The sequence below is a fragment of the Oncorhynchus mykiss genome, chromosome 16 (genome assembly GCF_057628025.1).
Source record: "Oncorhynchus mykiss isolate SJ-2025 chromosome 16, ASM5762802v1, whole genome shotgun sequence".
NCBI lineage: Eukaryota > Metazoa > Chordata > Actinopteri > Salmoniformes > Salmonidae > Oncorhynchus > Oncorhynchus mykiss.
The window spans coordinates 62,615,421-62,630,062 of NC_143037.1; the positions used below are offsets into that span (position 1 = coordinate 62,615,421).

At 44.1% G+C, this 14,642-nt stretch overlaps 1 protein-coding gene across 3 annotated transcripts in view; it reads right to left on the reverse strand.

Moving 5' to 3' along the window:
- Positions 1 to 2: 2 nt before the first annotated feature.
- Positions 3 to 14,642, reverse strand: part of LOC110492455 (uncharacterized) — a 29,814-nt gene continuing 15,174 nt past the window's right edge. For 2 of the 3 annotated variants that reach the window (XM_090203654.1, XM_090203652.1), the window contains exons 2-5: positions 10,585 to 10,728; positions 9,837 to 10,492; positions 9,324 to 9,617; positions 3 to 4,586 (exon numbers count right to left, since the gene is read on the reverse strand). In XM_090203654.1, coding sequence (XP_090059780.1) covers positions 2,569 to 4,586; positions 9,324 to 9,617; positions 9,837 to 10,389 — 2,865 coding nt within the window. In that variant the 5' untranslated portion in view covers positions 10,390 to 10,492; positions 10,585 to 10,728 and the 3' untranslated portion in view covers positions 3 to 2,568. Of the gene's footprint in view, positions 4,587 to 9,323; positions 9,618 to 9,836; positions 10,729 to 14,642 lie in introns of all 3 variants that reach the window. The other variant, XM_021566784.3, reaches the window with a different exon arrangement.

Below are 14,642 nucleotides of genomic sequence, written 5' to 3' on the forward strand. Positions count from 1 at the left end.
TGTTTATTTTATTTCTCATGTTTATTTGAAACCAGATAAGAGGCAGCAGCACAAAAATAATACAACTTCATATATAAACCGAGTCAATGAGCAAATTAATGTTTTAATATCTCTACTACTGTACCTCTGCACTGTCACTACTGTATGGAGAGGAGAACGGATTGGTTTACTGTAGTATGGCACATACCGCATTGGTGGAGGAAACACCACAAACATCCCCACAACTGTCAGTCACTGATGAAGGTTCTCCTCAAACCCATAATGAAATAAAGTAGGCAGAAGTTGCCCCAGATCACTGATACAGGGTCAAATATTCTTCACCCACCCTAATGGTTAAGGATAGAATTGGAGGTAGGGTAATATGATCCTGGACCTGTGGTTATAAGGATGATTTCTACAGTACCTCAAGAGAAACAGCAAAGTACACTGAAATCAGACGGGGTCAATGAAATGTAGACAACAACAGAATCCCACTGTACTGTACTGTAAATACCACACAAGTCAACCATTTCACATCACAGGGAGAGACTGCACTGACCCTGAGGAAGGCAGGAAACAGGAAACACAAGATCCTGTCACACAAGGACCCGGGTTGTGTTCAGTAGGACACGTTTGGAAGGATTTTGAAACAGAAAAAAATGCATGAGTTTCTTATTGGACGGCTTCCGGTAGTACCTCCCCATTTCACACCGTTTCAAAACATGTTCTCTCATTTTGTGCCTATTTTACTCAACCCGGGTCTCAAGTGGAAATATGGGATTGACTTCTGAGCTCCGTTCAAGATCACTGAACAGTTTTGAACAGTTTTGAAATGATGCAGCTCCAAATGAGGACGTGCCATTGCCACTGCTCTTTAACCACTAAACATTAAACACTAACCATTGTAGCAGTTCCAGGTACAGTTGTGAAACCTTTTTCAACACTTCTATCCCTGAACAATCCTAAATTAGGGCTGGACAGTCACTGTTTCCAATATTCCTCCCCAAGCCAGCGCCATTTATCACTCTCTTAGTAGACTGTTCTATACTTCAGCAAGATCACTTTCGATTGTCCTCACAGTTAATACCTTTATTTACAAACAGAAAAAAAGAACCGCATTTACATACCTTCTTATGTCACATAATATAATTATGATTTTTTTCTGTAATAAAAATAATTCAGTCTAGAGTGCTCAGGTCTAGGCTTATAGACATCTGTAAAGTACTACTATAGTACAGGAGCGTTGTGCTTCACAGTAGGTCAGCGTTGTGTAATGCAACACAGCTTAACTGTGTGATGCAATGAGTACAGCTAAAAATAACTCAAGTCCACGGTATACACTGATATGCTGCAACTGATCAAATGTTGTGGATATGTTTACACTGTTGCCAGGATTATTGAATGTTAAAATGCAGTCATATCCTTTGACGGGCCGTGATGATAGAATGTACCAGAATCAGCAGGCGAAATGTACAAAAAATGTCTTAGAATGTCTAGTTTTAGCAGGAACTATTTTAGCTAGAGCTCCAGGCATCAGCCACAGCTACACAGGTCAACTTTCTTTCTGCAGTAGTATCTCTAGGCGGTTGCTTTCCTTATGTAATAAACATCACATTTACATACAAGGCAGACTGCACTGAAACAGCAACTCAATTATGAGCCGATAACTAGCAATCCTATGTTTTTGGAGTGTGGATTTCTACGCTACTTTCCTGCTAGAGGAACTACGGAAAGACACCATTGTCAGTCAGGTAATGCGTTATTAATGTATTTTGAAGCATAACATCAAAACAACCACCGACATTATCAATGTTTATGGCACATATCCTAAAAACACATTAACGTATGTATGCATCAAGTTGACATATCAAGGACAGCAGATTAATACTATCAACGCAAACAAAGTCAATAAATTCATATAAAGACATTTTCACAGGGAGCACCATGGCTTTCATAAAAGTAGGAGCTACCACGTTCATATTTTACATACATCCATAAAACATGGTATCTAAGAAATGGATCCTCAGAGGGAATTGAAGGGATGACCAATTGATATTTTAAGGAATCCCTGGGTTGTCATCAATATGAATCCTGTGCCCATTCCTCTGTTCTCTCAAGACCACCTTAAACAGAAGTGTTACAAAGAGTGAATGTATGCGCTGCAGTATGTGAGGCTTGAAATGTAGCGAGTTCATCAAAGGTACACAGGTGTGTATCTGTAGGCATGAGTGTGTGTGTGTTCTGTTGTTTGAACCCGTGCTCTATGCCGCAGAATCTGATTCCGGTTAGCAGCCTTTGAATCACTCTGATTTAGAGCAAACACTGGATAATGTCCCATATAAGACAACTATTTTAGTCAGGGGAAGCTTTTCTGTATTTTCCCTCAGTTTCTTAAAATAAGTCCTCTGTCCATGATTCACATGGCAGTTTGAATGTAGTTGAGTCAATGTTTATGATAAAGTCTATCTAGTTGACAAGATATAGTTAAAGTTATCACCTAAGAGTTAAGGTATTACGTAAGTTTGGTTCTTGATGGTTTTGTTTGGGGCTTGGTCATTGGTCCAGATGTCCTGGGTTGGAGTTGAGGGTTCAGAGGTTAATAATCTCACTGCTGACGCTGGCAGAGTCATCCTGCCTGCTGACCTCCAGGTAGCTCTTCCCATCCTCCCTGCCTGCCCTCCCACTCTGTGTCTCAGAGTCTGGGGTGAGGAACGGCCTCGTGTCGTCTCCTCCCTCGTTCCCGAGATGTCCCGTGGAGGTTCTAGAGGGGCGCAGGGAAACGGGACAGGACACTGAGGAAGGGACACTGACCCCCCCATCCCCGGCCCAGCGATGCCCCTGGTTAGAGGGCGTGGGAGGAGCAGTGACCTGCCTGCTGGGAACACTGCTGAGCACACTACCCCCCAGTGGCACAGAGAACTCTGTACGGGCTGAGCGGTCCTCGCTGCTGTCAGAGATCTGGGGGTCGCTGTTCCTGCGGAGCCAGGGCCCCCCCTGGCTGACAGCTGATCCTGGTGAAGGAGTGGGTGAGGGGGCACACAGGGGCTGGAACAAGCTGCCCCCATGGAGGAGGTGCTCACGGTGCAGGGCCTCATCGATGCTGCGGCCCAGATCAATGGGGGAGGGGGGTCGCAGGTCAAAATCATACAGAGACACCCCTGACTCTTTCTCCTGCTCCAGGCTGCCGCTCTGAGAGTGCTGTAGTGGCCGGCCTAACGGCTGCAGCCGCAGCAGTGACCCTGTGGACCCGTCAGACATACCCCTTTCTGCAGACCTGCCCCTCTGGTTGCGGCCTCGGTTGCTGTCCTTGACACAGCGCTGCTGTGAGGGTGGAGCCTCACGGTTTCTGATCAGGCTTTTACTGATGTCTGCCCCCGAGCGTTCCTGCCCTGCCCAGTTATTAGGCAGCTCCCCTGCCCCTCCTCCTACTGATCCTCCCACTCCATTACTTTCTGACTTCCCACAGGGCTTTCCTGTCAGGCTCTGGACTATCTTGGCCCAGCAGGTGTGTTTGTGTGTCGACCCAGAGGACTGTCCAGGGGTGGGGAGATCTACTCCCGCCCTGCCCTCCCCTGCTCCTCCATCTCCTCTGTCTCGGGCCCCCCGGGGCCTCCAGAACACCCAGGATCCCAATAGGAGGAGAGAAAAGGCCCAGGCCAGCTCCAACAGTCGGGCCCAGAAGTGCACCAGCCACCAGCCCCAGCAGAAGCGCCTCCAGTCCCCCAACATCCCGTATAGCCACAGGGTGGAGTGGACATGGAGGCCACAGCACAGCACCCCCAGGAGGGCACACACTGCCAGCACACGACCCAGCACCAACCCTGCCCTCCTACGCCCCGGCCAGGCGTTAACGGCCCTCCCCTCCTCTAGGACAGGTGGCTGGGCAGTGGGATGGCGGAGGCGGGGGAAGATGTAGCACAGGTAGCCCAGACAGAGAGCCAGGCCCCAGCAGAGAGACAGGGACTGCAGGGTGACAGGCACGGCTGGGGACAGGGCTGGGGAGAGCAGGTCAGCAGCCAGAAGCAGGGTGCACTGTAACACAGCCAATACAGCTACCAGAGGAGGGCGCTCCAGAGCAGAGGGCAACAGACTCACTCCTGTCCCCTTCATGGCCAGCAGTGCCAGGGCAGCCTGCGTCCACACCAGTAACGGCAGAGGGAGGTTATAGAGAGCAGTCACCGCAGGCCGGGGAAGAATCTTCCTTGTTCCGTAGGGGTCAATCATGAACAGAGTTGCTCTTGCTGCGCCCACCAGGAGTAGGAGGGCATTAGCCAGGGTCAGGGCACCGCGGTGAGGGCAGTGCATGCTGGGGGATAGGGCCAGGCCCAGGGCGGCTCCAGCCAGGAGGAGCAGGAAGAGGCCAGCAGAGCCGTAGACATGGAGCTCCCAGGCGAAGGACAGCGTCCTGCTCAGGTCATCCCACAGCAGAGAGGTGCCGTTGGGGGAGGGGAAGGAGCTGGGAGAGGGGGGGGGAGTGGAGGATGGGGGGAGGCGAGGGCGGCCCACGGGGATGGAGTGGTTCCTCTGTGCTAGGCGGCTGTCATTTTTGGGGACGTACCGCCCTCTGACAATCTGTAGAGTAGGAGTGATGAGGAGGGGGGTCGTCCCTGGAGGCAGAGAGAGAAATTATGTTAATGAATCATATTGAACTTTCCCAAAACATCTGACTGAAATGATTGACAATAATAATAAAAAAACATTTTCTTTAACAGAGCAGAACCTAGCTATAACAAGTGGACACATACAGTGGAAAATCTACCCCACTAGAGGAGGCTAATTTCCTATGAGAAGTGTATCGAGAGCGCAGCAGGTTCTCTTCCACAAGGCATCAAATAACCCAAAGGGAGTTGATTATTTTGACCTTCTATTCTCATACCAGGCCAAAGGACAACTCAAAGGTTGTTTTTCTCCAATGAGGGCAAAAATCACATAGAGCAATTGTGAAATAGTTTACCTCTCTCAACCCCACACAAGTCTCACCTACATTCCAATTAGTAAAGTATGTATCTCTCTCTTGTTATCACCCCCTCTGCTCCTCCCCTTCACCCGATAGTGTGTGTGGCAGGTAGATAGTATGTCGATATACACTTCATATACAAAAGTATGTGAACACCCCTTCAAATTAGTGGATTTGGCTATTTCAGCCACACTTGTTGCTGACAGGTGTATAAAATAAATCTAGCACACAGCGATGCAATCTCCAGCGATCTCCATAGACAAACATTGGCAGTAGAAAGGCCTTACTGAAGAGCTCAGTGACTTTCAACATGGCACAGTCATAGGATGCCACCTTTCCAACAAGTCAGTTCGTCAAATTTCTGCCCTGCTAGAGCTGCCCTGGTCAACTTTAAATTGTGAAGTAGAAACGGCTAGGATCAACAACGGCTCAGCCGCGAAGTGGTAGGCCACACAAGCTCATAGAACAAACAGACAAATCTGGGTTTAGTGGATGCCCCAATGTACAGTACCGAAAGTAAAGTTTGGTGGAGGAGGAATCATGTCCTGGGGCTATTTTTCATGGTTCGGGCTAGACCCCTTAGTTCCAGTGAAGGGAAATCTTAACGCTACAGCATATAATGACATTCTAGACAATTCTGTGCTTCCAACTTTGTGACAACAGTTTGGGAATGCGCTTTCCTGTTTCAGAATGACAATGGTTCCTGTGCACAAAGCAAGGTCCATAAAGAAATGGTTTGTCGAAATCGGTATGGAAGAACTTGACTGGCCTGAGCAGAGCCCTGACTTCAACCCCATTGAACACCTTTGGTATAAATTTGAATGCCAAATGCGTCCCCGTAGCAATGTTCCAAAATCTAGTGGAAAGCCTTCCCAGAATAGTGGAGGCTGTTATAGCAGCAATGGGGGGACAAACTCCATATTAATGCTCATGATTTTGGAATAAGATGTTCTAAGAGCAGGTGCCCACATACTGTTGGTCATGTAGTGTATGTGTGTGGAGGGTAGATAGTAGAGGTCGACCGATTATGATTTTTCAACTCCGATACCGATACCGATTATTGGAGGACCAAAAAAGTCTATGCCGATTAATCGGCCGATTAAAAAAATAAAAAAATGTATTTGTAATAATGACAATTACAACAATACTGAATTAACACTTATTTTAACTTAACATCAATAAAATCAATTTATCCTCAAGTAGATAATGAAACATGTTCAATTTGGTTTAAATAATGCAAAAACAAAGTGTTGGAGAAGAACGTAAAAGTGCAATATGTATTATGCAAGAAAGCTAACGTTTCAGTTCCTTGCTCAGAACATGAGAACATATGAAAGCTGGTGGTTCCTTTAAACATGAGTCTTCAATATTCCCAGGTAAGAAGTTTTAGGTTGTAGTTATTATAGGACTATTTCCCTCTATACCATTTGTATTTCATTAACCTTTGACTATTGGATGTTCTTATAGGCACTTTAGTATTGCCAGTGTAACAGTATAGCTTCCGTCCGTCTCCTCGCTCCTCCCTGGGATCGAACCAGCAACACAACGACAACAGCCACCACATCGAAGCAGCGTTACCCGTGCAGAGCAAGGGAAACAACCACCCCAAGGCTCAGAGCGAATGAAGTTTGAAACGCTATTAGCGTGCGCTAACTAGCCAGACATTTCACTTCGGTCACACCAGCCTCATCTCGGGAGTTGATAGGTTTGAAGTCATAAACAGCGCAATGCTTGACTCACAACGAAGAGCTGCTGGCAAAACGCACGAAAGTGCTGTTTGAATGAATGTTTACGCGCCTGCTTCTGCCTACCACCGCTCAGTCAGATACTTAGATACTTGTATGCTTGTATGCTCAGTCAGATTATATGCAACACAGGACACGCTAGATAATATCTAGTAATATCATCAACCATGTGTAGTTAACTAGTGATTGTTATTGCGTTGGACTAGTTAACTGTAAGGTTGCAAGATTGGTTCCCCCGAGCTGACAAGGTCAAAATCTGTCTTTCTGCCTCTGGAAGAGGCAGTTAACCCACCGTTTCTAGGCCGTCATTGAAAATAAGAATGTGTTCTTAACTGACTTGCCTAGTTAAATAAAGATTAAATAAAGGTGTAAAAAAAAAAAAAAAAAAACGGCAAATCGGCGCCCAAAAATATGAAAACTTGAAATTGGCCCTAATTAATCGGCCATTCCGATTAATCGGTCGACCTCTAGTAGATAGTAGGTGTTTGTTGACAGTCGTCAGCTCTTACAAAAGGCACCTCCCGGCAGGGCCCAGCATGGGGCCTACCGACATAACCTGGATACAGAGTGTCTTCTCCTCTCCACAGGTAGAGTCTGGACCACAGATTAGATAACACGCATCAAAGTGGTGCACGCATCACACACACTAGCATGTCAGACGCACGCACACACACCACACAATTAATTGGAGGTATCTTGAGGTAAAGACACACACACACTACACAAACTCAGAGTGACATTAAGCTGGTAAGGAGGGCTGAGTCATCAGCCATTTATATAATGTATTTTAATTGGAGCTTACTGCTCACTACTAGATGATGTAATTGATGAGAACATCTCTTTACATAATATAAAAAACATATAGTGCATTAATATATCTGTGGGAATGGAAAACTGCATGAAGCACGTGACACATACTGAGACCATCAAAGACCTGTCACGTGGAATAAATCAGTTATGTACATATGACTGTTCCCCCTCCCTTCTCTGTCAATCAATCTCACTCACTCTCACACACACACACACACACACACACACACATACACACACACACACACACACACACACACACACACACACACACACGCATACTTGGAGAAAGAAATTAATGGTGATCAATAGTGGAACAGGATCATCTGAAGTAAAAGTTTGACCGAAAACACTCAGAGCTCTTTGAGCTCCTAACTCACCCTGAAGAACACACCATAAACCTGATGCACTGACTTACTGAAGGCTGACTCCAACATGTGTTACACGTCCTGGCTCTCTCTCTCTCTCTCTCTCTCTCTCTCTCTCTCTCTCAATTCAATTTCAATTTAAAAGCTTTATTGGCACGGGAAACATATGTTAACATTGCCAAATACAGTCTCTCTCTCTCTCTCGTCTATCAAACACAATATTTGAGGCACGTACATACGCTAACTCTCACACCTACTCAGGAAAAACCACACACACAAATGGTCACACATGCGCAAACACACACTCACACACCCTCTCACATGTGTGTAACTTCCTTCTCCAAACTACACTCCCTAAGCAGCAGGACTCAGAACGTCCCAGATGTGCTGGTCACATTTCACAGCTGGAGGCACTTGGACGTCCCCACCCTGTAACACACAAACCCCAAGTGTTGCACACACACACACACGCACACACGTGTTCTGACACACTAACGAGATCAACACACTTGCCAATACACACAAAATCGTTCAGTTTCAGTACATTCCTGGCAGACCAAATGGAGGGTTGTTTCAACGTGGCTCAAATGTTTGTCCCGATGGTATCTAAGAGACTGACTCCTGATGATATCTAAGAGACTGACTCCCGATGGTATCTAAGAGACTGACTCCTGATGGTATCTAAGTGACCGACTCCCCATGGTATCTAAGAGACTGACTCCCCATGGTATCTAAGAGACTGACTCCTGATGGTATCTAAGAGTGACTCCTGATGGTATCTAAGAGACTGACTCCCCATGGTATCTAAGAGACTGACTCCCCATGGTATCTAAGAGACTGACTCCTGATGGTATCTAAGTGACCAACTTCTGATGGTATCTAAGAGACCGACTCCCGATGGGATCTAAGTGACCGATTCATATACCCCATGTGACGCTTTTCCTTCTCTGTCTGCTTTCCCTCTCTCCCACTTCTCTCCTTCCTCCATCACTCTCTCCATCCATCTGGTTTACATTATTCACCCTGTGTACTTTATCTGCCCCACCTCTCCTCCTGCCTCACTTTCTCTTTCACTCACTACCTCCTTACTCTTCTCTGTCCTCCCTATTGCCTTCTATCGTTCAAACTTTCATCTTTTATCTCTTTTTCTTCTTTCCTCTACTCTACATTGTCTCTATCCTATTCTCTCTGTCCATCTCTCCCTTTCTCTACTCCTGTGCATATTTTCCTGCCTGAGTCTACCCTGCACACCTTCTCCTCCACTTTCCATCCCGCCCTCTCTCGCCCACTCTGTCTCTGCCTCTTCCCTCCTTTGAGCCTGTTCCAGGGACTTCCAGGAAAAACTCCAGCTGCATAAATAATTCCACTTTAAATCCTCACAGGAAAAGGAAACTTAGGCGCAGTCACAGCTGCCGTTGTTTTCCACCCAGGAAACTACAACATCCCAAAGCCTCCTCTCTCTACCTGTCTTGGTTGACTGTTTGGTGGTACTTGTTGTAGTTCTTTCTGGTTCAGTTGCCTTTTTCGGGTGATTGGTTGTACTTGAGGAAGTACTTCTGGGTTCTGCTTTTGTTGCCGTCTTATTGGTTGTAGTTGTGCTGGTCACTCCTAGTGTTGTGGTTCCTTGAGGCGTCACAGAATTTGGCTGTTGATTGGTGGATGCAGGGGTGATGGGTCTGGGTAACGGTGATGTCACAGTGGGGGTCTGTCCTGCTATTGGTCTGTCTGTTGGCGTAGTGGCATTATCTGATATATTACCTGAAGAAAGAGTCAAAAGACATGAAGCAGCCTCTCTGCTGACAACAACACTAATGTCACTCAAATACTACTTAAGAGTTATAACAACATGATAAAGAACTCAGTGGTTATAGCATAGTACTCAAGCTTCAGTTGTGGATGAAGGCATATTAGTCCACCACTCATAGATTGAAACATATTCCTCATAAACATCATATTAGCTACCCTTTAGTTACTCACCTGTAACTACTCCTCCAATGAAGGTTGACTGTGTCACCACGGGTACGGCTGTCACTCTGTCAGGTGACTGTGTGGAGAGGATCCTATTGGCTATTGTCAGCCCAGAGAGGCGGGGTTGAACAGTGAGGCTGACCATCGGGGTAGTCTGAGCTTCGGCCATCTTGGACACCAGACCTCTGCTGAACTCTGTCTGAGCCTGTGACCGGAACTGTGGCATCTCATCTAGTGTAGTCAACGCAACCAGTGACTCCCCCTTCACAATCACTGTAGGGACAAGTTCACTTCCTGATCCAGTTGCCGGCCAGTCATCCAAATCCTCCGGTATGATTGGTCCATCAGAAGTCCTACCCCTTGATGTTAATCGTTCATCACCTGAGGATTTGGTGGGTGGGAGAGCCGTTGGTCCCTTTGCAGATGAAACTCCACTTGGCTCTGCGGTTACCATAGTACCTGTCCAAGCCTCAACAGAAGTAGACTGGCTTTGGGTTGATCCACTGTTGAGTTTCTGAGAGGGGGAAAGGGGTTGACTTTGGTCTGTAGTTCTAGTGCCCATTTCCTCCCCAACCTGCCCCAGGTCAGAGCCCACCTGCCCCCCACCTGCTCTCTCTGTGGGCCAATCTCTGTTGTTGACTCTGACTGGCACATCACTCTGGCCTCTGGGACGAGAGGAGGGAAAGCTGGGTTTGAGGGGTGTACTGATGACAGGGTCTGGAAGAGAAGAGGATGAGGTGGAGGAGCTAACAATCACCTGGCTCGTAGAGGGATGGAGAGAGAAGAGGAGGAAGGTGAGGGTGAGGAGGAGGGATGCAGTGGCCATGGTCTGGCTGTTGAGGGTGGTGATTTATACGGTCCGTCTGTGTGTCCGTCTGTCACACCATCCTCTTACTGAGCTCTGAAGACACAGAGAGAACAGAGAGATATGGATGAGGTTCACTCAGTGAATATTTCAGCAATAATTTCTGAGAATCTGGGAATTATCTTGTGCCCACCCCCGACAAGGGTTGTTCTGAGGCCCGAGGCGAAGCCAAGGGCCGGGATACAGCCCTTGGAGGGAGTTGTCACATGATAATTAATGGGTTTGAAAGCATTATTGCTGTTATAAAATGGTTGCCAATATATGTATACAAATATGAATGACATTTTTTTATAACAAATATTATTATGAGTACATTTGTTTTTGTTTTTTCTGAAGGTGCTATCCAAGTAGGCTGGTTGTTAGTTATTTTCTCATGTTTTGACCCCGTTTTTAATAATTCTATTCATTCGACGTTGCTATGCTAAACAAATCAATGGCATGTAGCTAGCTAGCAGAGATTCAATGATGGTGAGAGACAAGAACCTCAATAAATAACGATTTAATAAATATCCAATTGACCTACATAGACCGCACTGTGCTGTTTAATGAATGAATGGAATTCAGAGTGTTTACGGTTCTTTCTTGGGTTAGCTAGCCTACTGGAATGGGAGTGATCACATTTGTAAAATGATACATTGTTGCACAGGTTGTAGAGCCAGACGGTTGCAAAACAAATAGTAGCATGGAAAAATAATGTGTAGATGCTTTTTTCCTGCGGGAGATGAAGTTTCTGAATTTCCTGCCTGGGCTGCGAGACAGTGGATTGATGACATTAACACCTGATGGTATTTTGCGGGATTTGTTGTCCTACAACTTCCGCATATCAATCAGAATCCAGGATGCAAACAACCAGTTTTATGATATCAAATCAAATAAACATGTGTATTGGATGCATACACATATTTAGCAGATGTTATTGCAGGTGTAGCGAAATGCTTGTGTTTCTAGCTCTAACAGTGCAGTAATATCTAACATTATACAATGGGTGGGTCTAATCCTGAATTGATTAAAACCGCATTCCAGCCGGTGTCTTTTTGACAACTTACCACCTGCTAAATCTTTGATGTTAAAATGCCTATTTACTCTGTTCCATCTGACTGCGCAATCGAAGGTGCCAAGATGGGGGCTTGAACAGACGCTTTTTTACCAAGCTCCGTACCAAACTTCAGAAAGATTGTGAAAAAAACAAGTTTACAGTCATTGCTATTTTTATTTGTTTAAGATATAAGACATTTCCTGTTACTGGAATAATAATTGGCTAATTTATTTCGGCATGTCCATGCAAAGTCGTGTCAAAAAAAAAAAGGAAGAAGTTAGCCGTTCTAATGCTAATCAACAAGAGAGAAACGTGCTTATAGACAACTGCCATAACTACGCTTGCCCTATGGATAATATCATGCTTTCGAATGCTGTTGAAGATGACGAATTCCCCTCTTTACCGATTACTCCGTGCAAACCTCCACCCTCCAAAAAACTCAACATGAACTCTGACATCGTGGCTACCCTCTCCTTACTCATCAACTACAGGTCTGACGCCATTGAGAAAATGGTTGGCGCGAACACCATGGTTATCGAAGGCTTGAAAAAGACTGGAGTTTGCATGTGGTGAAATCAAGCATGTGAAAACGAGAGTGGCAAAAGATGAAAAAAGTGTGGGAAAGAATAACAATGTCTACCAGCCAACCTCTCGGGGGAGGAGAAGATGGAACTAATTGAGTTACAAAATTAACTGGATAATATATAAATTAAAAGCAGAAGGAGCCTTTATTAGATCTAGGACAAAATGGATTGAGGAGGGAGAACAGAATTCATCTTATTTCTTTAGACTTGAGAAATGTCACTCTAAAAATAACACTATCCATAAGTTAAACATTGATGGTGTTATTAAAGATGAAATACTGTAGCAATTTTTACAGAAAATTGTATAGCTCTACGTACTGTCAGGAATCCACAGATATGTTTTTTAACTCACTGAATAATGTTCACTCTAACAGTGACATAGAATCTAAACAGTGTGATGAACAAAATTGAAGAGATTATAGAGTCTATCAAACATCTAAAGAACAATAAATCACCAGGTGTTGATGGAATTACATCAGAATTTGACAAATTATTTTCTGAACAAGTAGCTCCCTTCCTATTTGAAGTCTTTTTAGAGAGTATTAAAAACAATGTTCTCCCTCCTACAATGAGTCAGGGGTTAATAACACTGATACTAAAAAAGAAGTGCTGCTCATCGATAACTGGCGTCCAATTTGTCTTCTACATAATGACTATAAGATATTAGCCTTACTACTTGCAAAAATAATTAAAGAAGTCCTGGATGCAATCATTGATGAAACACAGTCTGGCTTCATGAGGAACAGACATATTTCTAACAATGTCAGACTAGTATTAGACATACTTGACTACTCAGACCTACTAACTGAGGATAGCTTCATATTATTATTTTTATTTTTATAAAGCATTTGACACAGTAGAGCATCAGTTCCTCTTCCACTCCCTTGAGAGACTTGGCTTTGGGGATTTTTTCTGCAAGGCTATTAAGACTCTCTATGCAAATGGTAACAGCTCTATCAAATTGAAATATGGCACCTCACTTAGATTTGAGTTAAAGAGAGGAATTAGGCAAGGTTGTCCTATCTCTACGTACCTGTTTTTATTAATCACCCAACTTCTTGCAAATTCTTTAAATAATAGTCCTGTACAAGGTATCTCCATAGCTGGTAAAGAAATTATTATAAGCCAGCTGGCTGATGATAGTACACTTTTTATGAAAGACGCTAACCAAATTCCCATATCGATCAATGTGATACAATACTTTCCCAAAGCGTCTGGTCTATACCATAACATGAATAAATGTGAACTCAAAGCTGTCAAATATTGTGTGACACCTTCATATTATGGTATTCCAGAAAAAGAAGAACTTACATATTTAGGCATAACCATTACAAAGGATCAAAAGTCTAAAAGCTTACTAAATTTTAACCCTCTTATTAAAAATACCCAGAAGAAACTAAATCAATGGCTACAGAGAGACTTTAAAAGGTAGAGTCCATATGGTGCACTTATCTTTATATCTTGACAGTAAAATAAGCAAGGAGATAGACCAGATGCTTTTCAACTTTCTTTGGAGAAGCCGTACTCATTACATTAGGAAAACTGTTGCAATGAACACTTATGAGAATGGTGGACTGAATTTTCTGGACTTATAAACACAATTTTTCTCCACACAGATATTATATATGGAATAATCGGGATATATTGTATAAAAATAATTATTTGTTTTTAGAATATTGGTTCCGAAATAATATCCTATTGGTGAGCCAACTGGTAAATGCAGAGGGTCTTTTACTCAGTTATAAGGAATTCTTATCACTTTACAAGGTCCCTGTAACACCTAAAGATTTTGCAATTGTTTTAGATGCCATTCCCTCAGGTGTTGCTCTGTTATTCAGGAACGTGTCAAGACCTGACCCTCAGAGCCTACCTTCTATTGACCCTGTTGACTCATCAGTAGGAAAGATTTGTTTCTCTTTTGGTCCATTCAACAACAGAGCGATACGATCCTTGTTTCAGCAGGATGTTGTATCTATACCTTATGTCATGCCTTATTGGAATGGATTTATTGATAATATCTGTTGGAAAAAAGTTTGGATGTTGCCACACATTAATACCTACTTGTTAACAAAATTAAGGAAGTTTCCTTTAAAATTATTCATAATTATTATCCTGCCAACCACTATATGAAGAAGTTTAAGGAAAACATCAACTCAAATAGCTCCTTTTGTAATGACCACCCAGAAACAGTGTTGCATCTTTTTTGGCATTGTATTCATGTAAGAAAACCGTGGCAAGACATCAGTAGATTTATAATTGAACACATTTATGAAGATATTACACTATTGTGGAGAGATGTACTGCTTGGGTTCTTTACATACAATAGAAAT